General features: G+C 41.8%; 1 protein-coding gene across 1 annotated transcript in view; it reads right to left on the reverse strand.

The window, feature by feature from the left end:
* Window positions 1-27,399, reverse strand: part of mettl15 (methyltransferase 15, mitochondrial 12S rRNA N4-cytidine) — a 190,079-nt gene that overhangs the window by 20,351 nt on the left and 142,329 nt on the right. Inside the window, exons 4-5 of the mRNA XM_060911231.1 lie at window positions 16,075-16,266; window positions 10,460-10,638 (exon numbers count right to left, since the gene is read on the reverse strand). Of these exons, the coding sequence (XP_060767214.1) occupies window positions 10,460-10,638; window positions 16,075-16,266 (371 nt within the window). The remainder of the gene's footprint in view (window positions 1-10,459; window positions 10,639-16,074; window positions 16,267-27,399) is intronic.

Raw genomic sequence — 27,399 nt, forward strand, 5'->3', positions numbered from 1 at the left:
CAAATTGTAAATAAAAACGGAATGCAATGATGTGGAAGTTTCAAAATTCCATATTTTATTCAGAATAGAACATAGATGACATATCAAATGTTTAAACTGAGAAAATGTATCATTTAAAGAGAAAAATTAGGTGATTTTAAATTTCATGACAACAACACATCTCAAAAAAGTTGGGACAAGGCCATGTTTCCCACTGTGAGACATCCCCTTTTCTCTTTACAACAGTCTGTAAACGTCTGGGGACTGAGGAGACAAGTTGCTCAAGTTTAGGGATAGGAATGTTAACCCATTCTTGTCTAATGTAGGATTCTAGTTGCTCAACTGTCTTCGGTCTTTTTTGTCGTATCTTCCGTTTTATGATGCGCCAAATGTTTTCTATGGGTGAAAGATCTGGACTGCAGGCTGGCCAGTTCAGTACCCGGACCCTTCTTCTACGCAGCCATGATGCTGTAATTGATGCAGTATGGGGTTTGGCATTGTCATGTTGGAAAATGCAAGGTCTTCCCTGAAAGAGACGTCGTCTGGATGGGAGCATATGTTGCTCTAGAACCTGGATATACCTTTCAGCATTGATGGTGTCTTTCCAGATGTGTAAGCTGCCCATGCCACACGCACTAATGCAACCCCATACCATCAGAGATGCAGGTTTCTGAACTGAGCGCTGATAACAACTTGGGTCGTCCTTCTCCTCTTTAGTCCGAATGACACGGCGTCCCTGATTTCCAGAAAGAACTTCACATTTTGATTCGTCTGACCACAGAACAGTTTTCCACTTTGCCAAAGTCCATTTTAAATGAGCCTTGGCCCAGAGAAGACGTCTGCGCTTCTGGATCATGTTTAGATACAGCTTCTTCTTTGAACTATAGAGTTTTAGCTGGCAACGGTGAATTGTGTTCACAGATAATGTTCTCTGGAAATATTCCTGAGCCCATTTTGTGATTTCCAATACAGAAGCATGCCTGTATGTGATGCAGTGCCGTCTAAGGGCCCGAAGATCACGGGCACCCAGTATGGTTTTCCGGCCTTGACCCTTACGCACAGATTCTTCCAGATTCTCTGAATCTTTTGATGATATTATGCACTGTAGATGATGATATGTTCAAACTCTTTGCAATTTTACACTGTCGAACTCCTTTCTGATATTGCTCCACTATTTGTCGGTGCAGAATTAGGGGGATTGGTGATCCTCTTCCCATCTTTACTTCTGAGAGCCGCTGCCACTCCAAGATGCTCTTTTTATACCCAGTCATGTTAATGACCTATTGCCAATTGACCTAATGAGTTGCAATTTGGTCCTCCAGCTGTTCCTTTTTTGTACCTTTAACTTTTCCAGCCTCTTATTGCCCCTGTCCCAACTTTTTTGAAATGTGTTGCTGTCATGAAATTTCAAATGAGCCAATATTTGGCATGAAATTTCAAAATGTCTCACTTTCGACATTTGATATGTTGTCTATGTTCTATTGTGAATACAATATCAGTTTTTGAGATCTGTAAATTATTGCATTCCGTTTTTATTTACAATTTGTACTTTGTCCCAACTTTTTTGGAATCGGGGTTGTAATATGAAGTCTGTTTTGTTGAAGTTACAAACTGTTTATTGATGGAAACTTGAGCACAAAACTGTTCATGACAACTGCAGTCCTAAAGTTACCAAGTTCTTAAATCATGTCTCTTCAATTAAGAAAATTAATTCCTGTCCATAGATTTATTAAAAGTGACTGGCATGATAAGCAAGCACAAAATGGACAAAACTGAAAATGAGAATAAATAAAGCAGCAGCTAAACATGGAGCAAATGTTCCTGATATTTCGAGTCCGTGGTGTTACTGTATATACTGTAGAGTGATGAGATCCCACCGTCTCAGCGAAACGGCCCTGGTCCTCCTTGTACGTGCATTAGACAGGAAGTAATCTTATTTCAGCAGCCTTACTCCGAGGGACTGTTAGAACACACAATCCGTGGTCTCCACACTCCTGTACACTTGGGATTGTAACTGAATACGAGTACATTCTTCAGAATGAACAGATAATGTGTTCGAAACAGATACAGATACAAACAGGAGGTGGACTATTCTTTTCTTTTTTTTTAATCAGAAAGTTTGTTAGAAAGTTTTACATGGCATTAGGAGGTTTTTATTTTCATGTAGCAAGTAGTCAGATATGAAGCTCTCAGGAAACAAACAAAAACAAACAAACAAACAAACAAACAAACAAACAAACAAACAAACAAACACCATTCATGAACATGAATGATGAAGTTACAGCATTCATTCATTCATCCATCCTTAGTAACTGCCTGGTCAGACTCATGGCATATGAAATTACATCAGTATAAATACAGAGGTGATTATAGGAAATCATGTGCTGATTGGTCAAGAAATTCAGACGATTTCTCGATAATCACCTCGAGCGACTTGGCAAAATGGTGTTCAATCGCTTTATCACCGTAAGTGAAGAAGAATTACAAATGATGAAAGAAAACGCTGTTCCTAAAAGCACTAAAGATGCTACGAAGTTTGGTCTAAAACTATTCAAAAGTAAGGTAGAATTGTGATTTATTTTATCAATTTCCAAACAAAGTATTTTATGTGAGTCGGCATCGATAAGTGACACGAGTCTGCACCGCATTACATTTGCATGCCACTTTTGAAGACTGAAATTAAAATTTTTTTTTTAAATGATAAAAAAAAAAAGTTTAGTATTTTATGCATTACAAAATACAGAAACACCTATGAATGAGTAAGGGTGTCCAAACTTTTGACTGATACTGTACAAATTTAATTAATTAACAACTATCCACCTCAGACTCGGTGAATATCGGTGAATAACCACCTCCACTTTGTCTCACTTATTATTAACCTATAATCACCTCGCCTTTGGCGAATAACTGTTAATTAATTAAATTTGTACAGTGTCAGCCAAAAGTTTGGACACCCCTACTCATTCATAGGTGTTTCTGTAGTTTGTATTTTCTACATTGTAGAATGATACTGAAGACATCAAAACTATGAAACAACACATGGAACATACATGGAATTATGTGGGACATTAAAAAAAAAAAAGTGTTTAAAAACCGTTTCATATTTTAGATTCTTCAAAGTAGCCAGCATTTACCTTGATGACGTTTTGAGCACTTGGTATCATAACCAGCTTCATAACCTGGAATGCTTTTCAATTAACAGCAGAATTATAAAAATAATAAATATTCTATTATAATAGGGCGGCACGGTGGTGTAGTGGTTAGCACTGTCGGCTCACAGCAAGAAGGTCCGGGTTCGAGCCCTGTGGCCGGCGAGGGCCTTTCTGTGTGGAGTTTGCATGTTCTCCCCGTGTCCGCGTGGGTTCCCTCCGGGTGCTCCGGTTTCCCCCACAGTCCAAAGACATGCAGGTTAGGCTAATTGGTGGCTCTAAATTGACCGTAGGTGTGAATGTGAGTGTGAATGGTTGTTTGTCTCTGTGTGTCAGCCCTGCGATGACACAACCCAGGGTGTATCCCGCCTCTCGCCCATAGTTTGCTGGGATAGGCTCCAGCTTACCCGTGACCCTGCGCAGGATAAGCAGCTATGGATAATGGATAATGGATGGATGGAACTCAAATATCAGTATTTAGAATACTAAACAAGACAGAGACAGTAGCATTGTGTTACACGAATCTATTCTCCATTAAGTGGCAAGACTAATGCCACAGGTTAAGGTATGATGGATATAGTAGCTGAAAAATGAGTCAGATCTCAACAGATTTGGAGTCAGGTATTCTTGTAGGCCAGACTTCAGGCCAAATTTCAAGATTTTGCTGGCCAAAAAAACATTCAGGATGGAAAGATTAGGATTTTTTTTTTTCGGGGTCACAGTGATCAAATATTTTCCTATCAGAAACCAGTGCACAGAATTGCATACACAGTACACGGTAGTACAAATCATCATCATCTTCTTCCCGCTGCTCCTGTTAGGGGTCGCCACAGTGGATCTGTTCTGCATAGGTTTTACACCAGATGCCCTTCCTGATGCAACCCTCCCCAATCTATCCGGGCTTGGGACCGGCACTAAGTATGCACTGTTTTGTACAACCCCAGTGGTTGGGCATTTTACCTAACCTGCACGTCTTTGGACTGTAGGGGAAACCGGAGCATCCGTAGGAAACCCACACAGACACAAGGAGAACATGCAAACTCCACACAGAAAGGCCCCCGTCAGCCGTGAGGTTCGAACACGGAACCTTCAGATTTCTCCTTTCAAAATTTTGAAGGCTGGGTGGAGGTACATTTTGAAAAGAAACCAAATGCTTTGAGGGCCAGGGATGGAAAAACGCATCTGATTTCAACATGACATTTTGAACCATACATGCTTTCATATTATTGTCTGGTTAATCATATCCCGTAAAGATAATCACTTAAATCACTTACTTGAGTCAACTTATCAAATAACAGGACACTGAACTCAAAGTCTAGTCAATTCTGGTTTGAAATGACATCGATAGGAGGCCCGTGTAATCTTAATGCAGGACTGAATCTCTTGCTATGACAACAAACTGATGAGCCATCTGTGCTGACTGCGTCTCATGGACAAACCTAACATATTTCTACCGGTTTCTCTCTGGGGATGAAAAAGAAAAATGACACACAGAGAGATAAAATGAAGGCCCTCCATCTTCTCATTTACTCCGTACAGCTAGCTCAAATTTGAACATTATCTTCCAATCGGGGATGAGCCCGGCTTTTGCCTATGAGACAGAACATGGAAGATCTAATAACTTTCGACAGCTCCGATTGATACTGCCTCCCTTGAAAGCCCTATAAGGACCATTACTGACTGGCACAGCCAATGTGTCGCAGCGGCATTAGGCAGTTTTATGCACAATGTTGGTGAGCAATAATACTTCATTATTAGCTCATAAATCCTGCTTTATAAAAGCAACTAACCGTGTAGGTACATAGTACATTAGAAGCATCGTCCAGGGCTTGGAATGCAGTACTCTTGCTGGCGAGGGAATCTCAACGGAGTAGGGTTTGGGTATCGCATCAGTTCTGACAATAAAAGCTCGATGGAGAAAAATGTTGGTGGATCATCCACATGAAACTTTGCCTCAGCTAACATTACACCAGTGATCCAGACAAGATGCACAAAATGCAACAAAGGTCGTCAAAGTAATCAAAGCCTGTCTGTTGAGATGAAGAGATTCCTGCACAAATGCTCCAATAAACAGAGCAATAATTCAGCTCTGCACATCATTACCATAGAATTCAGACAGCAGTTACAAGCATTTAGGTGAAATAAAATTCAGGCCAAAAATTCAAACCTGTAAAGGGTGGCATGGTCTTGGAGAAAGTTCTGCTAACGCAAGCTGTAAGAATGACCAGGGTCCAAAAGAAACATTGAAGGAGAAAGCTGAAAGATCAATTTTCATCAGAATTACAAGAAGGCTACACTCCAGCCAGTGATCAATATTGTGCTGATTAGTGTCCCACGCTCATATTAACAGGAACAGAGGGCCAAACGCTTTCCTAACCACTCCACTGGAAGGCACAGTCTCTGCCAAATTAATCAGCTTTAGGTTTTTGTTGAAGACCTATGAACGTTTTTTGCAATGTAAGTAGAAAAGTCCAATGTGTAGATGCATAATGTTTATTAACGAGACCGTCAATGATGGCGTAGCTCGCTCCGGCCACGTCTAGTCCAGAAGGAATGATCTAAAGTGGGCCAGCTTGCGCAATAAATGTTGCAAGCTACAGTATATACAAGCTATATACACCCTAGGAATACCGACCTATTTACCAGAAAGCACCCAAAATAGCGAGGAATTGACTGAGAAGCGATTTTTGTTGAACTGTTCATGAAGGATTAATTAGTCCATAACTTCATTCATAATTGTAATTAAGCAAATCTGGGTAGAAGTTATATGCACCCTAGGTGCCCCTACGTTCATGCCAGAAAGAATCAAAATCGGTGAAGAATTGAGGGAGAAGAAGCGATTTGTGTGGAAACTGCTCGTTAGGGCTTAATTACTCCATATCTTCATTATTAATTGCAATTATGCAAATTTGGGTAGAAGCTACATGCACCCCAGGCAGACCTAGCTTCCTGCCAAAAAGAATAAAAATCAGTGAAGAACTGAGAGAGAAGAAGCGATTTTCATGGAATGTAGACGATGCCGGATGGACAACACATGATGGCATAAACTCATCACTTATCGGCTAGATGAGATAATAAGGCAGAAGAATCCATCATCAAATTGAAATAAAATTCGAACTAAAAATATTCACTGATGCTTCTTTTTGTCTTGTTTTGAATCCAAAATAGTAAATTATGATAAGTCCTTTCACTAAACATTATTGTTAAATGACTTATTGTTAAATATACTGTAATTTTACCTTTTACAAAGAGCCAAAATGGTCACTATGTTTTTTTTTTTTTAACAAATGTGAGGAACTACAAATCTCACTGGCAAATACTGAAAGGGTTTCGAGATCAGAAATATGAACTTGCACTGATTTCTTGAACGAATCTTTGGATAGTTCGAGGTTCTTCAATTGTACGGTTCCGAACAGAATGTTTAAACTGAAAAACCTTTCAGCTAAAAGGTTCGAGATTTAATCTATTTCCTACAAATGTATAATTTCACAATTAGGGCAGGGTGATATATGTGTCACATGACAGGATTTTTCTACCTGATGCTCCGTTTACAGAATGCGTACGATATTTTGTACCGTTTTCGTTGGCTGATCCAGTAACTATAAACGAATAATCACCTCAATAGCACCCTTACGGGGTACATTTACCACTTTTAACATCATCCACGACCGTGTTGGACTGAGGCTGGTTCTAGAGGACTTGAGACAGGGACTCGTTTTAAAGGACTACCGTGTAGTTACTGTCCAGAACCGGAAATGAGTCAACACTCAACAGCGTCCATTCACTGTACATGCACTGACTGATTCGGAGTCCTGGTCTCCATGTTCTCAACGCTGCATGTTCAGAGGTTAGAAAGAATAAAAATACATTTTGTGACTGACTGTCTTGGATCAACAACAGTTCTAGCTTTGTTGGTAACATTGTGTTCAGGTTAAAGTTGGTCCCAGGTTAGAACCAGAGTATCACCGACTAATATTCTGACATCATTGGTACAGCGCCAAAAATGAATTTGGCACGGTGCAAACCAATCAATGAGGCGTCAAATTAAATTACTGATTACTGAGTTTTGCAAATCCACAGTAAAAGTAGCGTCATTTTGGTCCAGAAATACACTTTAGACCGAGCTGAAACATCATGGACATCTTGAAGGATTTCTGCCTGGAACATTTTGGACATGATTTCATGTAAGTTCCCTCGGTCCAATTTCACTTCGGTTTGTATTTCCTGTATACGGAGGCTTGGTAGTGTAATGCAGCAGGTATAATTCAAAATCTGAGCAACTGGTATGAAAATCTGGTGGACTGACACATATAGCTAATATCAATAGCTACTGCGGTAAATTTTCACAGTCCACTTTGCATCAATATGGATATTGTGACATTCAAATTAAAAATAAAGTTTCTAAATAATTACAAACTGAATGGAAACAGCTGATTTGGCGTTACAGTTTTATTTTTATTAAATGTTAACATTTTTACAGATTTCTAAAGCTTCTCATGTTGTTGACAATTATTGTTCTTACATCAAAATAATTTGAAGAGTAATTAACATTAAAAAAAAAAAAAAAAAATATATATATATATATATATATATATATATTTTTTTTGGGCAGCACAGTGGTGTAGTGGTTAGCGCTGTCGCCTCACAGCAAGAAGGTCCAGGTTCGAGCCCCATGGCCGGCGAGGGCCTTTCTGTGCGGAGTTTGCATGTTCTCCCCGTGTCCGCGTGGGTTTCCTCCGGGTGCTCCGGTTTCCCCCACAGCCCAAAGACATGCAGGTTAGGTTAACTGGTGACTCTAAATTGACCGTAGGTGTGAATGTGAGTGTGAATGGTTGTCTGTGTCTATGTGTCAGCCCTGTGATGACCTGGCGACTTGTCCAGGGTGTACCCCGCCTTTCGCCCGTAGTCAGCTGGGATAGGCTCCAGCTTGCCTGCGACCCTGTAGAACAGGATAAAGCGGCTACAGATAATGAGATGAGAGATGAGATCACTGTATTGCTGGGAAATTTAATACCAAACCTATCCATTCTGATATACATTGTGTATTATAAAAATGTCTTCAAGAATCATGATTTTGTTTTTGTTGGTCACATCAATCATCCATAATTACAATATACATGTATATAAAAAAAACGCAGGCCCTGAAAAATCCTGCCCGCTTTAAGAGATTAGATCAAATTACAAGAAAAGGTGGTTGGTGCAAATAGAGCTGAGGGTGATCCTAATTTGCATATTCATCCAACCTGAGCTTCTTATCGAGGGTAAAATAAGTGTGAGGGATTCGGAGATTTATTTTTTGTTGTTGTCTCGTCATTTTTTATGAACCGGCCATGTAAAATATACATATATATCAAAATAGTTAGGTTGATGAACTATTAAGGCACTTTTAAAAAGTGATTAGGAAAACAGGAACTGTATTAAATTAATTGAGATGAATGGTAACAAAAAGCAGTTGGGGGTGTTGGGTGCGTGTGTGTGTGTGGGGGGTGGTGGTGAGGGTACGTGTGTGTGTGTGTTTGTTTTTATATACTACTGAGGACCAAATGTCCCCACAAGGATTGTAAAATCTGATCATTTCGACCTTGTGGGGACATTCGGATGGTCCCCACAAGGAAATTGCTGCTGTTGTGGTTTTTAAACAAAAATTTAAGAATAAACTAAATAAAAGAGCCAAAAAGTTTCTTTTTCATTACTGAGGTTAGGGTTAGGTGCAGGCACAGCATTAATTAACTGTAATAATAATTATGTCAGTGGAAGGTCCTCATAAGGATAATGAGACAAACGGGTGTGTGTGTGTGTGTGTGTGTGGTGGATAGGGAGGAGGGGTTTGCGATTGGTTGGTGTCACTGAGAGTGTGAACAAGCCGTGGGCCCAGAGCCAGCATTTGGGCTGGAGCTCATTATCATTCAGCCTGGGCCAAAACACACAAAACCAAGGAGCTGAGCTCAAGGGGTGAGGGATCGCTCTCCAGTGGGAGTGTGTGTAATCTCCTGTCACACCAGCTGGGCCCATATTGATGAGAACATTAAAGCTGCGTAGACCGAGTTCCTCTCCGATATGTTCCATTAAGCAGTAGCAGATACTAATAAGGGTATATGGGCCTGCCAGAAAGAAAGCCAGTTTAAAAAAAAAAAAAAAAAATGCAGCTTTGTTTAGAAATTTCATGGTTGACAATAATTAGAGGAGGGAAGATGAAGGATAAACCTGCTGCTTACTGCGAGCAACAGCAGACATCGATCGAAGGTACGGAGGGGAAGACTGGATAAGACATAGAAAAAATTAATCCCAATTTTTGTATGAGGATGCGGAGAGAGAGAGAGAGAGAGAGAGAGAGAGAGAGAGGCTGGCTCAACCCTAAATGCAGGGGCAAAAAAGGCATAATGTTATGGTGCAGATTCATCTGCATATGTTCACATAAATGAAGAGAGCAAGAACTCCCATGATACCCATCATCATGGTTGATATGACATGCTTTCCTCTTGCTTCCCTGGGCAATGGCGAGGCTCCCAAGGGACCCGTGGCAGTCAGGACCTTTTGGATTAATTGGAATAAACACGAGTGTTGACTCATTCGGCACTTCAGAAAAGATGAAACAACTGCCCTCACTCACACCTGTTCTCCCGTTGTGACGCACGTGCTTGCTCTGACACCACAGTCATCCACTGAACAGCCTTCCTTTCTCCCTCCCTCTCTCTTTCACTCCCTCCCTCTTTTTTTCTCCTTACCAGCAGTATAGCGCTATAAAAAAAAAAAAACAGCGATGGCGCAAACAAAGCAAATTGATAAATATAATATCGTATACTGTCATGAAGCTGCCGCAATGTGGTGTGTGTACATGTTGAGACTTGTGTGTGTGCTGGTGGAGGGGTGGGGGTGGGTGGGGGGGGGGGGGGCAGCTTTCAACAAAGACAAATGAGAGAAGGGAAAAAGGGATATAGTCGACGTAAATAGAAATAAAATATTGAGAACAAAAAAGGGGGAGACTAAAGGAAGGTGCAAGTGTAAATACAAATAATTTTTTTTTTTAAAGGACACCATCCAGATGTAGCTCTCCCTCTCGGTCTCTATGTTTGTCTCACGTTTTTTTTTTTTTAATTAATAAGACTCTATTAATAAGAAAATCAAATAGGAGCCAAGTGTTAGGAGGAGAAGAATTTTGCATTACAACCGGCACTGTTCTGTATTTCTTGCTCTCAGCCTCCCTCAATCCAGGATAAATAGATCCCAAAGGGAGACCTCAGATTAATATTTCCCTTTCTCTGCCTCTCTTTGTGTATCGTTGCTTTTCTGAATTAAGCGAGATGGTGTATTGAATTAATTTTCGGGGGTACCTGCGACAATGCTGGCCAGTTGCTGCGTCCGGCTGATGGGATACAGGCTGCGTGCCTGCACGATGGCCGCCGCGATTTTCTTGGCGTGTTGCTCCTCCCCGTACGCAGCCAGCACGCACGCAAGCGCCCGCTGATCTAAAGCGCTGACGGCGTCAGCCGCGCAGGGCATGCCGGGGTACCTACGCACAAACAGGAGCCCAATTAAGCCACTTGACGTCATGAGTTCCTCGCCGACAGGAGCAAAGGCTGATGGCTCTTCAACAACAGCGCAAAGAAAGAAAGAAAGAAAGAAAGAAAGAAAGAAAGAAGGAAAGAAAGAAAGAAAAAGAAAGAAAGAAAAAAAACACCCTCCCTCACTCCCTCCTCCTCTTTTCTTTCCCTTCCCACTCTGGGAGATGTGGGCTCAAGATCTATAAAAAGAGCGTGTGTGTGTGTGAGAGAGAGAGAGGAAGAAAGAGGTGGTAGGTAGCAAATATATAGATCTCAACCCCAGCATCTAAAATAATCCCACAATTCATTTGTCTTTGAGCTAAGAATGGTGGAGTTCTCCGGTAAAGGCACCTACATCACACCACACTGTAGGAAACAAGTGAAGAAGAAGAAGAGGAGGAGGAGAGAGAGAGAGAGAGCGCATATATCCACATCACGAACACGAAGTGCTAAGTCTTTAATGAAATTAAGAAAGAAATTAAAAGTTAGCACTTACTGAGCCAGAGCTGATTAACCAGAGCACCTGACAGGCCCCGCCCATTTCGCTCACATCATTCAGCATTACAAAAATAATCAATGCAATTTAAAGCATTTTCAGTGTGAGTGGGGGAAAAAAAAACAACGCCTAATGCATTCAAAGGTAATAATTTCACCTTTAGAACCTTAGACCGAGTCGTGAAGCAAGTCTGAAATCACAGATCATGGTTTTTGAGCAAATCCGGAAACTAAATTTAACTCCTTTGCTAATATTAGCTGATGGAACACTGGCAACTATGCATAGGATCAAAGTGTAACACTTGGAGCGAACACGTTTTCGCATAGTCACAGCAAGTTACGTAAAACGATCTGCTCCGAAGTGGTACACAGGTGAGCAGATACGTGGGTGAGTTAAAAATGGTCAACACAACCGTTTCTTGCTTATTTTGGCAGGAAAATGCTTAACGTACCTCTGCACTGTGGAAAGTCCCATCTAAACTCGACTAATCCTATATACAGTGCTGTACACCCGAGGGTCTTAGGCACCCTATTTTTAATTTTTTTTTTTCCATCCAAACTTCATTATAGATTTCTATGTTATGACTTGACTCGAAATTGACCGTGAGTGTGAATGGTTGTCTGTGTCTATGTGTCGGCCCTGTGATGAGCTGGCGACTTGTCCAGGGTGTACCCCGCCTTTCGCCCGTAGTCAGCTGGGATAGGCTCCAGCTTGCCTGCGACCCTGTAGAACAGGATAAAGCGGCTACAGATAATGAGATGAGATGAGATGTTATGACTTCTACATTATCGAGTCAGTCCAAAAACATTTTAGAGTCCAAACGTTCGTTGTCCAGCACAAAATTAAAGTGACGTAGGTCGATGTGCTGGTTCAGGAATCATTTAATCCACTCCACTTTCTGAATTGTTTGAGCTGATACCCATCCCCATAGCTGGTATGCATCATCTTGTTTCGATACATTTTATTTCCGAATGCGGGGCGTCCTAACCACGTGTTTACAAACCGTTCGGCAGCCAGTTCGGAAAAGTCACGTGCGTCATGAAGCACGTGAAGGTCAAAAGGTCATGCGTGGGTCAGAGGTCACGACTGCGGAGCCACAGCAAGCATGGCGGATCGCCCAGCTTGAACGAAGACTCCTAAATCAAGACAAATTAAAATATTCCAAATCTGAACGCACCTGTGAGCTTGAAGGCTCTCGAGCATTCGCGTCTGTGTCGGAGGCCGCCGGTTCCGCCATGTTTGTTGCGACCTCGCTCGTTATAATATTATAATTAGGATAAACTTTGGCTGTTTCTGTACCCAAGCGTAAATATTAGCATGTGTTGTTTCTCAGCTCATTCTCCTTCACGGGCATGAGGCAGCAGGCGATACAGCGTGTGATTCAAGTACCTCGGGGTTATTCTAGCTCCACAGGGTACTATTTATCCTTTTAATACATCGACCTGTGTTACTTTTTTTTTTTTTAAGATTTTTTTTGGGCTTTTTCACCTTTATTGGATAGGACAGTGTAGAGATAGGAAATGAGCGGGAGACAGAGACGGGGCGGGATCGGGAAATGACCTCGGGTCGGAATCGAACCTGGGTCCCCGGATTTATGGTATGGCGCCTTATCCACCTGAGCCACGACGCCCCCGACCTGTGTTACTTTAAATGTTACAGGGGGAAAAAAAAGTTTGTATCTGAGCAGGATATTCCATAAGTGAGCACTTTTCAGATTAAAAAAGAAACCATAATGAAGGCTACTGGGTTTTGGTGCAAAATTAAGACGCAAGTGTGACAGTCAAAAAGTGTCCAGAAGAACTGGGGCTGGTTCTGGAAGATGCTCAGTAAAACCTACAGATCATTTCCGCATAAAACTGCACTCATTGTACCGGAGACTACTATTTTTTATTTTTTTAAAGCAAAGGGTCATCTCACACCAAATATTGACTTCGTTTTATTTATTATGGCTTACTGCTTATAGTATTTTTTAATGTTTAAAATGAAACATTTCATTATTTTTTAAGCCATTTCTTGGTCTCCAGCATTTCTTTCCATGTGCCTAAGACTTTTGCTCAGGACTGTATATAGATGTTGAATGTCCACTGTAAAATGCCCATCCTCTACAGATGGCCCTTGGGGGGGGTGGGGGAGCCAGTCACACCACACTCTTCTGTAACTGGAAGGGGGCCTTGAGATGTAAGTACGACCTTGGCCTTTTTGCCATCACAGTGAATCGTGATCCTCCTTTGCCAGAACATGAGGACATATACGGTGGCTTTAGCAGTGATGTTTTGTTACTTATGTGGGCACAATACATAGCGGTGGAAGCATTACTCAGACATGAAAGGAAAAGAGCATAAACCACCTTTTATTTCCTTTCAAGGTCAGTGGGAGTTGAATGAGTGCATCACGTGGCCTGAAAGTTTACTTGCTGTTGGTAGTGTAGGGCGATGAGAAGAGAAGGATTAGCATTTACAGACTCTGTGGGTTGGGCCTTACTTGACCTGCTCAAAACTTCTCTCTCTCTCTCTCTCTCTCCCCATCGCGATCGCTCTCGCTCGCTCTCCCACTCCATCTCGCCCGCAGAATAATTCAGGACTCAGTCATGGTGGGTGTTTTATCCATTTCATTATCATGCAGCAAACTTCTCTATGACTTCTTAAAAAAAAGTTGTATCCATTTTTCAAAATGACGAGAGGGACATTAAATGGTTAGATAATGAGAGCTTTGTTAGACAAATAGATATTAATTCTGGCAAGTAACAGAACCCACAAGTAAACAAAGCAAATGGCTGCTATTAGCAATGGCAAACTGTTCTTCTTTGTAAATTTTAGTTGGTCTAACATTGGCAGCTATGCATAAAGACAAACTGTGTCGCTTTGAGCTGGCATGTTTTCGCATTGTCACATTCTTCACCAAATTATGTAAAATGATGTGCTCATCGGCAGTAATTTTAGACCGTGTTCTTGGGAAAACTTGTTGCTCATCAAGTTGACATCTCCTATTCTTCTGGCTTCTCTTCATGTTTGCATAAACAGTTTTTGTTTTGTTTTTTTTTCTTGGGACTGGAGCTTGATAATGTCGGGATCATTTTTTTGTAAGGGTGTTATCTCTCCATTAGAGAAAGCTTCCAGCATGTGGGTGGCTGATTCATCTTGAAACTGCCTTACAGCTTAAATGAGGGGAGATTACCATCATACTCGCACACCTACTCGCCCACACTCGAGCTTGTAAATACCCATTTCACACTCTCTTTTCCCTTTCCCTTTCTCCTAGCGTCCCTCTCTTTCCCATCTTCCTCCTATCCCATTTCTTATGTACTTGAGGGAATGCTCTTAAAAGAGAATGCCTAAGCAATGTCCCTTATGCTTGGTTTAACAGGTTTTGGTGTGTATTTCTAGTGCTGAATATTTGCACTATCATTAAGAACAGCTGACAAACTCACAAGGACTCCAGAGTCCTGTGTTCCTAAGTACATATCTCTGGAGTGCTTGGTCATCTACGTATCACATCAAAATTTAATTAGGTAATTTCTTCCTGTGCAAATTTTTTTGCTGATTTGAGGCAGAAGTAAATAAATGTAGGCAAAAGTATAAGATGGAGAGAATGAAATATCCTGCACTGTAAGGAACCTGATGAAATAAGCTTTGATGTCCTTGTTAATTAAATTATTTGCAGGATTATTATTATTATTATTATTATTATTATTAAAGAAGGGTTCCTAAAGGGTCCTTTGAATGATCAATACTTTAAACTTCTTAAAGGGGTTCTACTTAAAATTATTATAGGGGAACTCCGCTGTAAGGTTTTAAGTTATGGAGTTATGGAGCACATGTACAAAATTTCTCCCAGAACCCTTTCGAACTTAGATGGAACCTTTTTCCCAACAACAGCAAAGATAGTAAATTGTAACAGCAAAACAACACTTGACAGAGACTGTGACTAAAGTCAGTAATTTTTGCTAGCTGACCTTTGTCAATTGAAGGTCAAAGAAAAGTTGTGCCCTGCTGCCCTGAACAAAATAAAAAATAACTGATTGAAAAAAAAAATCATGAAAATTAACAGTTATAAGTGATTGAAAAAAAGCCCATTTTTCATGGATCATTCTGGTTCGGTGATCCAGATCAGCACCAAAAGTCAGAGCAACGTAATTCAGCCCAGAGGTATTCTTCATCTGAAATTTGGTGATGACTGGTTGAAAACCGAGAGAGAAATAGCACCCGAAAAAAATGCTAGGAGAAGAAGAAGAAGAAAGTAGAAAGATCCTGAGTGAGAGTAACAATTTGCGCTAGTACAAATTAATTAACTAAAATACTGGTAGTAGGTAAAGCTGGTCTGTGTTAGCCTGGGAAATCCCATGCTGCTTTGCACAATCGTTCCGATCTGAAAAGACATGGAAACTATGGTCTAAAGGCTCGCCTGAGTTAGGGAGCCAATCAGAGAGTGGGAAGGGGTGGAAAGACGGTGACGCGTACTACTCGACAAACGGAAGCTTGTAGTTTATTTGGGACTGTTTACGGATCACATTTAACATGGCGGCGAGCAATACGAACCAAACTTTTGATCAAGCTTTAGACACTGTTCTGAATTAGTCTGGTTAACACCAGACCATATCACAAGTGAAATATGGTCTGGAATCCGCCTATTGAATTTCTCTTTCTCTTTCCTTCTCTTCTTTGCCTGTTCGTCTTCTTCGTCGCTCTAACTACGTCACCGGGTACAACTGCCATGATTGGCCATGGGCTACGTATACGCCAAATGATAGACATTCGCAACGTCCAATAAACGGCCGTTGACAATCGTAAACCACACCTCCCCTACGAGAAATTCAATAGGCGGATTCCAGACCATATTTCACTTGTGATATGGTCTGGTGTTAACCAGACTAGGTCTGTGTAGTAACATGAAAGAAAATTGTAAAAGGCACCTGTCTCCATCCATTCTCATGTCCAGTGGTCCATCCTTGCTGAGAGAAAAGCCCCTTTCAGCCATATCCATCTGCATTGATGAACAGCCAGCATCCAACAGGGCAGCATCCACACTCCTGTTTCCCAAACCAAGCCCGATGAACAGGTCCTTCAATTCACTGAAACGCCCAAGAACAGGCTTGACCTGGCCCCTTTAGAGAGAAAATAACAGAATGAGGCAAAGAACTACTGAATATGTTATTTTCAATAACTTGCTAAACTCCAACCAGTGGCTTCAATAAGAGCCACGCCCCTGAAACTGTTCTATGGACCTTTTATTTTTGTGGATACCCAGAATTCTGCAAGAGCTGCTGGCAAGTCATCAGTTTGCACTCTGTTGGATCTATCCCCAGCTTTTGACTCAATAAACCATGGCATTCTTACTCATCACTAAGATCCTTTAGTTTGGTGTCATGGAGGCAAAAAAAAGTCCAAATCACCTCAGGCAACAACTTGGCCCACTTGTCTCACCACATCATTGGGACCAGTGAACCAACAAAATTTCTACCACTGATATGCTGATTACATTCAACTCTTCCTGTCCTTCCTGCCTCAGAATATCTCGGTCCACCTTCATCTAGTCACGGACTGCTGAGAAAGAGCATTTCAAATGTCCAGTCTTCAGTTTATTTCTTTATTTTCTTACAAAAATGACCCGGTACACCAACCAATGGTTTCCAGATGAGCCACTCCCCTGAGACTGTTCTGGGATTCCATCGTCAGGGAGATGGAGAAAAGAATCCAAGTCATGTCAGGTAACAACTTGGCCCTCTTCACTTCACTTCATTTCACTTGGTTCACCAAATCAATAGGACCATTAACAATCAGCTTCTAAACATACAGCTTCTAAAATTGGTACAGTAGTGAAACCCAACTCTACCTGTTCTTTCCCCAGAGAACTACTCAGTTCAGGCACACATTTCAGCATGCCTCAGAGGCTTCTCAGTATGAATTAAAGTCTGTGATCACCAACTCACCCTATCAAATGCAGAGCTTACTATTCTCACCTTTCAATACAATACAACCTTACTCTGAAGCTCAGTTTGTCATCCTTGGGGAACCATCAACTAACAGATGGTGACTAGGGGACTATAAGGGGCGAAAGGCAGGTTACTGGTGCCCTGAAAACTTGTTTTTGCTGTTTCTCTGGTTTCTTTTCCATTAACTGTCTCTATTTGTCATCTTTTCGCTTCTCCCAGTTTGACCAGCTACTGGTGGATGACAGCTTTTGGAACCCAGCCCCCTAGAGGTTGAGAGTTCTAGGTTGGTGTTAGGAAGGGCATCCAGTTGTAAAATTATGTTTTATTATAAAGTCATTCATGATACTTGGCAGCTCCTAAAAGGCACCCTACTAAAAGTAGGTGATAAGGTTTGTGGTTTCACAAAGAAAGTAGAGGAAGCAGACATGGTGGTGGGATGAGTCTGTTCGTTCTGCTGTAGAGGAAAAGAGGCGCTTGTGGAAAGCTTGGAAAGAGGGTGGCAGCAAGGAGGATTACCTTGAAGCTAAACGTAAAGTTAAAAGAGCTGTCTTCGCTGCTAAGAAGAGGGCAGAATATAGCAGATTCATGGATGTTGAGAATGGAAAGGAAAACATATTCCATACTGCAAAGCAGATGAAGAAAGAAAACAAGGACATTGTGGATGATGGCTGCATGAAAGATCATTATAAGCGCCTACTTAATGTTGAATTTTTCTGGTCTGAAGCAGACATGCCAATTGCTGAACCTGTCGCTGCCCCCCCATACTGACAACAACTGAGATGGTGACAGAAGCAATGTGTAAGATGAAGCAGTGTAAAGCCTCTGGACCCTCTGGCGTCATGAGGGAAATGTTAAAGGCCTCTGCTGAAGTCAGCTATCCTCTTCTGTGCAATCTTGCAAATACCATCACAGCTGACAGGAAAATACCAGGGGATTGGAATGAGCGTCGTATCATCAACCTGTTTAAGGGCAAGTGTGATGCCATGGATAGAGGCAACTACGGGGGTCTGAAACTAACTGAACACTTCCTGTAGGTCACTGAAAGAGTTGTGGAAATGATAGTCCATGAGTTGGTGAATACAAGTGAAATGCAGTTTGTTTTGTGCCTGGTAGGGGTACGAATTATACTATATTTATTGTGTGACAGTTGCGAGAAACACCTTGCTATGGAGAAGAACCTATATCTTGCCTTTGTTGATTGAGAGAAGGCTTTTGACCGTGTTCCGAGGAAAGTCCTATGGTGGGCCATGAGACATTTGGGCCTACCTGAAGAGCTAGTTTGCACAGGCAATGTATGCTAACATGATAACATTAGCAGAGTTTGTTTCAACAACTCTTTCAGTGACAGCTTCAGTGTCTGAGTAGGGGTCCATCAGGGTTCAGTGTTGAGCCCCTTGTTGTTTATCATCATACTGGAAGCTTGGTCATAAGAATTTCACACTGGATGGCCCTGGGAGCTGTTGTATGCAGATGACTTGGTTATATCATCAGAGTCGCTGGATGGACTTCTGGAAAAATTGCACATTTGGAAAGCCGGTTTGGAGTCTAAGGGCCTAAACATGGGCAAAACCAAGATCATGATATCAGGCCCCAACCTAGACTGATTGAGGGACCTGGGCATGCATCTGGGTGGTGTGTATAGGAAAGGGGTCAGCAGTAATTCCATCTACTGCAATGGCTGTGCCCACTGGATCCATAAGAGGTGCAGTAACATCCATAGAAGGCTGACTCCTGATCCTTCCAACAGATGTAGCAGATGTCCTGCCCCATTGATGGCAGCCCCTGTGACCATGTGATGGTCAACGAACAAAGACTGGGTGTGGTGGACACTTCTTGCTCCTGAGGGGACACACTGTGTGAGTGGTGGCTGCAAAGCTGTGACTATCAATAGAATGAGAGCTGCCTGGGGCAAGTTCAGGGAGCTCATGCCCATACTGTTCTACAAGAGCTGTCACTCAGTACCCGCGTGCAGATATATAACAGCTACATCAAAGGTGCCATGCTCTTTGCCAGTGAATGTTGGCTGCTGAAGAAAACCGACATGGCACGGCTGGTGAGGAATGAACGGGCAATGTTGAGGTGGATGTGAGGCGTGAAGCCTGAGGGTGATATCAGCTCCTGTAACCAGCGTGTGAGGCTGAAAATTGATGATCTTGAAACTGCTCTAAGATGTCGGCACCTATGTTGGTTTGGCCATGTCCAGAGAAGCGATGCCTGGAGAAATGAGATATCAGTTTTCCAGGTGGACAAGCACAAGAAATGGGGCAGGCCTCATAAAACATGGGGAGAGGTACTAGCTGAAGACCTGAGATTGAGTAGCCTTTCTGTTGCAGATGCCCATGATCGAATAAAGTGGAGGAGGAAACTATGTTCATATCATGCAATGTCAAACCTGCTTGCAGCAATGGAAACTGACGTGAAATGGAGGGGGAGAGGGACAGAGAGACCATACCATGGCTATCTAATGCTCTTGCATAAACATATGGAAGATCTAGATTTGGAGTTTGTTTCCTTATCCAGACACTCATCATCTTAGGACTGGACTACTGAAACTTTCTACTGCTTGAACAAGGGAATTGCACTGACAAAGGGTCCAAGATACAGTACTGGGTCTGGTTCTTCCATCAAGCAAAATGTGCACATTGTGGTCCTCATCTTAATGACTCCCAGTCCCTGAGGCTTGCTTACAGAATAACAAATGAAGCATCATCGCCTTGTTCAACACCACCAATCAGATCCTGAAAGCCATTCTAAACACAACAGTCTTTATGTGAATGTTATGTATTAAGGGCCCGCCACCAAGATTTCACTGAGCACACAAAAAGGTTCTTCTGTTTGTCCCTCAAGAGAAATTCTTTAATATGTCAAACAGATGGTTTCCATTTGAGAAATGGTTCCGATCAGTATCTTGATTCCTATCAGAATCCCTAAAAAAAAAAAGGGTTAACACTTTTTTTCTAAAAGTTCCACAATGTTGAAAAAGAATTGTCTGGTTTTTGCATATTTGCTCTGCAGGTTCTCTCACAACCTGAAATGACTGAAGACTCAGCTCTTTCAAAATTTCTTTTATATTAATGCAGAAGCACCCTCTGCACTCTCCGTCTGAGTGTGGTTGTATTTATTTTCTGTCTGTCCTAGTTTTATTCTTTGAGGTGACTGCTGACCTGAGCTCCTCACTGTTATGCATATTACACTATTATTTATGTTACTCTGAATCTCTGCACTACATTCAGGGGAAATTCTGGCCTCATGCCGCTTGCAGTCTCATGGAGTCAGGAACAGAAAGCAAACTGTGACAAGTGCACTTCTGCTGGAGTGTGGAGCTGGTTACCGAGTTGCTAAGGTCCTAGTGGGTGTTTGACTCTAAACTACAGGAGAGGGAGAGAGAGAGAGAGCAAACCAAATAAAACCAAATAATATGCATCCCACAGGGAAGGTAGCATTCCATCTGTTTATCACATTGGAGACACCAAAAAGAGAGAGATGGGATGGGGAAAGGGATTTGCTTCTGCATCCAAGCTAATTCGGCACACGCCAACATGCACTGAGAATCTGCATCAATGCTTGTGTGTTGCCAGAGGTCGTTTAACTTTGCAGTTGAAGTTGAAATGAAAAGGTAATACCAGCATCTTTAATCATTCAGATTGGGGTGGCATGGTGGTGTAGTGGTTAGCACTGTCATCTCACAACAAGAAGGTTCTGGGTTCGAGCCCAGTGGCTGACAGGGGCCTTTCTGTGTGGAGTTTGCATGTTCACTCTGTGTCTGCATGGGTTTCCTCCACCATCTAAAGACATGCGGTTAGGTTAAACATGGGCGGCCTTGGGCTGAAGTGCCCTTGCAAGGCACCTAACCCCCAACTGCTCCCTGGCAGCATAGCTGCCCGCTGCTCTGGGTATGTGTGTGCTCACTGCTTCAGAAGGGTTAAATGCAGACGATGAATTTCACTGTGCTTAAGTGTCATCTCATCTCATCTCATCTCATTATCTCTAGCCGCTTTATCCTTCTACAGGGTCGCAGGCAAGCTGGAGCCTATCCCAGCTGACTACGGGCGAAAGGCGGGGTACACCCTGGACAAGTCGCCAGGTCATCACAGGGCTGACACATAGACACAGACAACCATTCACACTCACATTCACACCTACGGTCAATTTAGAGTCACCAGTTAACCTAACCTGCATGTCTTTGGACTGTGGGGGAAACCGGAGCACCCAGAGGAAACCCACGCGGACACAGGGAGAACATGCAAACTCCGCACAGAAAGGCCCTCGCCGGCCACGGGGCTCGAACCCGGACCTTCTTGCTGTGAGGCGACAGCGCTAACCACTACACCACCGTGCCGCCCGTGCTTAAGTGTATGTTTGATAAAGTTGTTCTTGTTACTTTGCAATTTTCTCTGCTTACACTTCCTTGTGAACTTCAAGCACTGGCAGGTTGACTGGAAAATATACTCAAATGAGTGGTCTGAGTCTCGAAATCTAAGACATAATAAGGGCACATTTACTGCATTTTGATTTCTCCTCCTCTTTCTGTCATTCCCGCTTACTGAACTCCTGCCCGACTGATGAGCAGCCATACGTTTTTCATGTGACCTATCGTAGGTTGATGTGCAAACAAAGCATTGCACACAATTCAGCCAAGGAGGAGCAGAAGAAGCAGGAGGAGAATTGGTATATAAATCGAGGTAGGAATGATGTCTTACCCCAAGGCCAAAATGTTTTTAATCTGGCCATGCTCCCCATCACACACCACATAGGGAGATCCTTTGCTTTCTCGCCCAACATTCTACCACGACACAAGGAAAGAGAGGAGAATGACAGAGGAAAAAAACCTCCTCCCTTTTCTGCATCAGCAAAAGTCCTCCTTTTCTCCCACATATTTCATCCAGGGGCTCTACCCATCAGACCATGCAGTGCCTGCGCCTGTATGCCCACAAGCCAGCTTGAAAGATCAAGGGCAAGTCTGCACCCACAGCCAGGGCTTCCCTCGCTCCTCTCTCCCACCATTTCTCTCATTAATTTGTCAGAGAATCTATAGCGAGGCATTTTCCTGCTCGCCCACACATACTCACGAAGGGATCCACCATGGATCAGTGAGTTTGGAGAGATAGAAAACAAGTGCTTGGGCAGTCACCTCTACCCTTTTTTGGTGACAATACACAGACAATTTAAGGCCTCAGAGGTGCCAAGCTTCTCCCTGCATCTTAAGCCCCTGATTTGATAGTTTTAGTGTCTTTTTTTTCACCAGTTTTTCTCTCAAGTCAAGCCCCAAGTGGTCAAACACCAAACACTTATACAGGAAGGTACAGTACAGAGCAGGCTATACTTCCTTAGGAGGCTGTGGTCTTTTAACATCTGCAGGAAACTCCTGTGGATGTTCTATCAGTCTGTGGTTGCCAGTGTCCTGTTTTACACCGTGGTGTGCTGGGGGGGCAGCACATCCAAGAAGGACACATCCAGGCTGGACAAACTGATCAGGCGGGCCGGCTCTGTGGTCGGCATGAAGCTGGACTCTCAGGTGACGGTGGCAGAGAAGAGGACTATGGACAAACTATTGAACATCATGGACGATGCCAGTCACCCTCTGCACACCGTCATCAGCAACCAGAGGAGCCTGTTCAGTGACAGAATGCTCCTTCCCAAGTGCAGGACGAACAGACTTAAAAACTCCTTTGTCTCTCACACCATCAGACTGTACAACTCCTCTCTGGGGGGGAGGAGGGGTAACAGGAGGACAGAGGATGGGAAGGAGCAGTAGCCTAGCCTAACAATAAGCAATACCGGACAATGTGCAATATAATGTGCAATATCTCTCCTGCCGCCCCTTCTCCCCACCTTTTTTTCCCCCTCCTTCCCCCCTTCCCCATATCTTATTCTTTTTATATTTGTATATGTAAATACTTAATTTATTTTAATTTATCTAGAAGTTTTCTCTATTTCTTTTCTCTGTTTATCTGTAATGATGCTGCTAGAATCTTAATTTCCCTGAGGGAACCCGCCCAAAGGGATCAATAAAGTTTTATCTAATCTAATCTAATCTAATATAATCTAATCTAATCTAATCTAATCTAATCTAATCTAACAATAAGACCACCAACTAGGCTCAGACATCACTTCCAGTGACAAGGGTTATGAGATTATCATGATACAGTTTTGAAGATTTCCACCATGGCCTGAGGTTTAAAGAAAAAGACAAGACTCTAACCTCTATTAGTTAGATAACTTTTGGTGTCTGGGAAAATTCTCAAACAATGTGGAGTGGGTAATCACTTCAGTGTGACACAACAGAAGACAAACAGTGGTTTTCTTGAAGCTGACTAGAACTTTGAACTTTGATCATAATAGATTGAAAATGTCAGTGAGCAATGGAACCTTTACAAATGCTTCGGCTGAACGATTTATTGGAAAACGGACACATCGTGGCATGCCTTCAGACAGACCACTTCAAAAAGCTCTAACAAAAAAAAAAAAATTGAAAGATTTTCATTTCTTCCTACAAACTGGTAATCAGCCAAACACCTGTAGCATTCTCCCAATTAAGGCATTGATTGGGACTTGAGGTGGTTTTGATCATAGATATGTAAACGCTGAAGCTTCAGTGAACAAATCCAGACAAGTCAGCAGTGCTGCAATGTGAAAAGAGTCAACTTTTTAAATGAAGGGTACAGTCTTGAATGGAATTTAGAGCATTATGATGTTCTCCTCAAAAACACATCTGTGGAATACGCAAGCGTTGACTGGGGATTTTCAACAGAAAACTGTTGACATGGTTTTTCTAGTGTGTTTGTCATGACGTGTATTAATGACCAATAATAGCTAAGGGTAGCATGAGGCCATGTTTTTCAAATTAGCCTTAATGTATTTATAGTTAGGTTTTTTTAATTTATTTATTTTATTTCTATTATGTCCTGGAATCTCTACTCTGTCATTATTATTATTATTATTATTATTTTGTGTTAGCAGCGCTGGAGCAAATTGTTACGCTCACTCACGAGCTTTCTATTTTATTATTCTTATTATCCTTCTAACGTTTTTTAGGATGCTATTTCTCCCTCAGTTTTCAACCAATTGTCACCAAATTTCACATGCAAAATACCTCTGGGCTGAGACTTTTGGTGCTGATCTGGATCACCGAACCCGGAATGATTAATGAAAAACGGGCTTCCCCCCTCACTAAGCGTCACTCTCTATCTCTTACCATTCCGGATCTATAGTGTACGGTGACCAGATGTCCCGGTTTGTATTAGCTAGTGCAAAATCACTGTGACTTTAGTCACGGTATCTATCTTGTTATTATTGCTGCTGTAATTAATACATATTCCAAGTGTTCTAAAAGTACATATTTATATTAATATTTATGATGTAATATGCAGAAATTTATGCTGTCTGTAACAAAATTAATTTTGTGAAAATTTATTCAACACAATGCATGTCACAGCAGATTTTATCCCGTATCTGTCCATTAACATTAAACTGGCTTACAGGCAAACCTGGCCCATTCCAACTGCTGGCAATGAGGACTATCTGTGCCATTAAATATAACAAAATGTACAGAATATCTATATACAGTACTAAAGCTCCGTTCAGACCAAATGCTATTATTCTGTGTGTGTACAGTATGTGTATGGGAGGGGGGGATATTCCACCAGAAATCTGTTTCAGTGCTCTGAAAGTTTTAAAGAGAGGGTGGGGGGTAAATAAATCACATAAAAATCAACTGCTGTTCATCTCTTCCTCATTTTACCCATGGAAGGAAACTTCAGTGATATGCCCTGCAACTGGCTGATCAATAACTGAGGAAAAAAACCAACAGCAGTGATTAAATTGGGAGAAAAAGAGCATCCCCAGGCTGACATCCTGTCCCACCACCTTGCATCTTTCTCGAAGCTTTCTCTCATAAACACAAAGCAGTTAAGACTACACATTCACACCAATGTTTAAAACAGCATTAAAAAAGGAAATGCTCTGCATTTGTTACACAACTCAATTACATGTAGTTTTTCCCAAATCAAACAAATAAACTACAATTTATTTAAGTGATAAATTCAATAAATAATTCATTAGTTATTAAATTCAAATGTAATTCTAAAAAAAAAAAGCCAGTACAATGTTACATGACAGTTATTTGAAAGCAAACAAGTTTGTTCTGCTTGACTGAAGATGACGGTGTCGAAAAGTCTGAAGACACTGACGCAGCTTGTCGTGACACACACTGCCATGGCTGTTAAAGCCCGGTGTTTATGACACATCTATGCAGGCGTTATGTCAAAAGATGAGATATTGTTTGAGATATTTCACAAAAGGCTTGATGTAATTAATTTGACAATGTGAGAGGCCACTGGAACATTCACATGCACACACACACAGACCTATATACGCACTGTCCCCCTTACATATGATAACAGTCAGCATTCATAAAACCAATCATTTCTCAGCGTAATAGTGACCATGGCAACATGTGATTTCATATTGTTATATTTCTTAAATTGTTAGTTCCGTCTGCTTTATTCAGACATAGATTATTTGCTGTCATTAAATCACAACACACACACGTGTGTGTGTGTGTGTGTGTGTGTGTGTGTGTATATATATATATATATATATATATATATATACACACACACACACACACACACACACACACACACACTAGTGCTTGTCAAAAAATTAGAATACCATGAAAAAGTTCCTTTTCTTCACAATTTAATTCAAAAAGGTAAACTTTCATATATTCTATATTCATTAAATGTAAAGTGAAATATTTAAAGCCTTTTTTTGTTTTAATTTTGATGATTATGGCTTATAGCTCATGAAAATCAGAAATCCAGTATCTCAAATTATTAGAATATTCCCTAAGATCAATCAAAAAAAGGATTTACAATACAGAAAATGTCCAACTTCTGAAAAGTATATTCATTTATACACTCAATACTTGGTTGGGGCTCCTTTACCATGAATTATTGTATCAATGCGGTGTGGCATGGAGGTGATCAGTCTGTGGCACTGCTGAGGTGTTATTGAAGCCCAGGTTGCTTTGATAGTGGCCTTCAGCGTATCTGTATTTTTGGGTCGGGTGTTTCTCATCTTCCTCTTGACAATACCCCGTAGATTCTCTATGGGGTTCAGGTCAGGCAAGTTGGCTGGCCAATCAAACACAGTAATATCATGGTCAGCAAACCATTTGGTAGTAGTTTTGGCACTGTGGGTAGGTGCTAAGTCCTGCTGGAAAAGGAAATCAGCATCTCCAAAAAGCTCGTCAGCAGATGGAAGCATGAAGTGCTCTAAAATCTCCTGGTACAGTAGATGGCTGTGTTGACTTTGGACTTGATAAAATACAGTGGACCAACACCAGCAGATGACATGGCACCCCAAATCATCACAGACTGTGGAAACTTCACACTGGGCTTCAAACATCTTGGATTCTGTGCCTCTCCACTCTTCCTCCAGACTCTAGAACCGTGATTTCCAAATTAAATGCAAAATGTACTTTCATCTGAAAAGAGGACTTTGGACCACTGAGCAACAGTCCATTTCTTTCTCTCCTTAGCCCAGATAAGACACTTCTGACATTGCCTCTGGCTCAGGAGTAGCTTGATATTAGGAATGCGAAAGTTGTATCCCCTTTCTTGAAGATGTCTGTTCGTGATGGGTCTTGATACACTCAGTGCGTTTACAAGCACATAGAGAAAATCGAATTTCTGCCGTAGCTCGACTGAAATCGAAGTTCTAAATGCCATGGATACACCTTAGCTCGGCTGAAATCGAAACAAACTGCATTTCTCGTAATCGAGCTACGCGACCTAGATTATGCGATTGTAGCCAAGCTACTTAGTGCATGTAACCCTATCGAGCTACGTAGTCGAGCTACTTACTTCCCTTCCGGAAGTGACGAGTGACGAGACCACAAGCGGGAAACACAACAGCCTCGGTCGGCATGACAACAGTAGTAGTAGCGAGCAGCAGAAGAGGTCAGGAGGAACAAGGAGACAAAAAACAAAAACAATTGAACTTTTTGTGTGTTTATTAAGACATAAGTTAAATTGTAAGCAAAAAATGGACTTTAGACAAATATACAATTGTGCAAAATAAGTTGTCTTACAAAACAGTGGTCTGCGCAGGACAGTTTGTAGCTAACAGGTGGCAATGACATGTGGTGTGAATGTAAAGTGGAAATCACTCCTCTTCTTCATGACGACAACCGGAAGTGTACCAACACGATGGGGCGTGTAGCGCCACCTGTGGCTCGGGTGCACAATGTACCTCACACAATAGCTCGATTTCCTTGTGTGCATGTAGGATTGGATTTCT

The sequence above is a fragment of the Neoarius graeffei genome, chromosome 27 (genome assembly GCF_027579695.1).
Source record: "Neoarius graeffei isolate fNeoGra1 chromosome 27, fNeoGra1.pri, whole genome shotgun sequence".
Taxonomy (NCBI): Eukaryota; Metazoa; Chordata; class Actinopteri; order Siluriformes; family Ariidae; genus Neoarius; species Neoarius graeffei.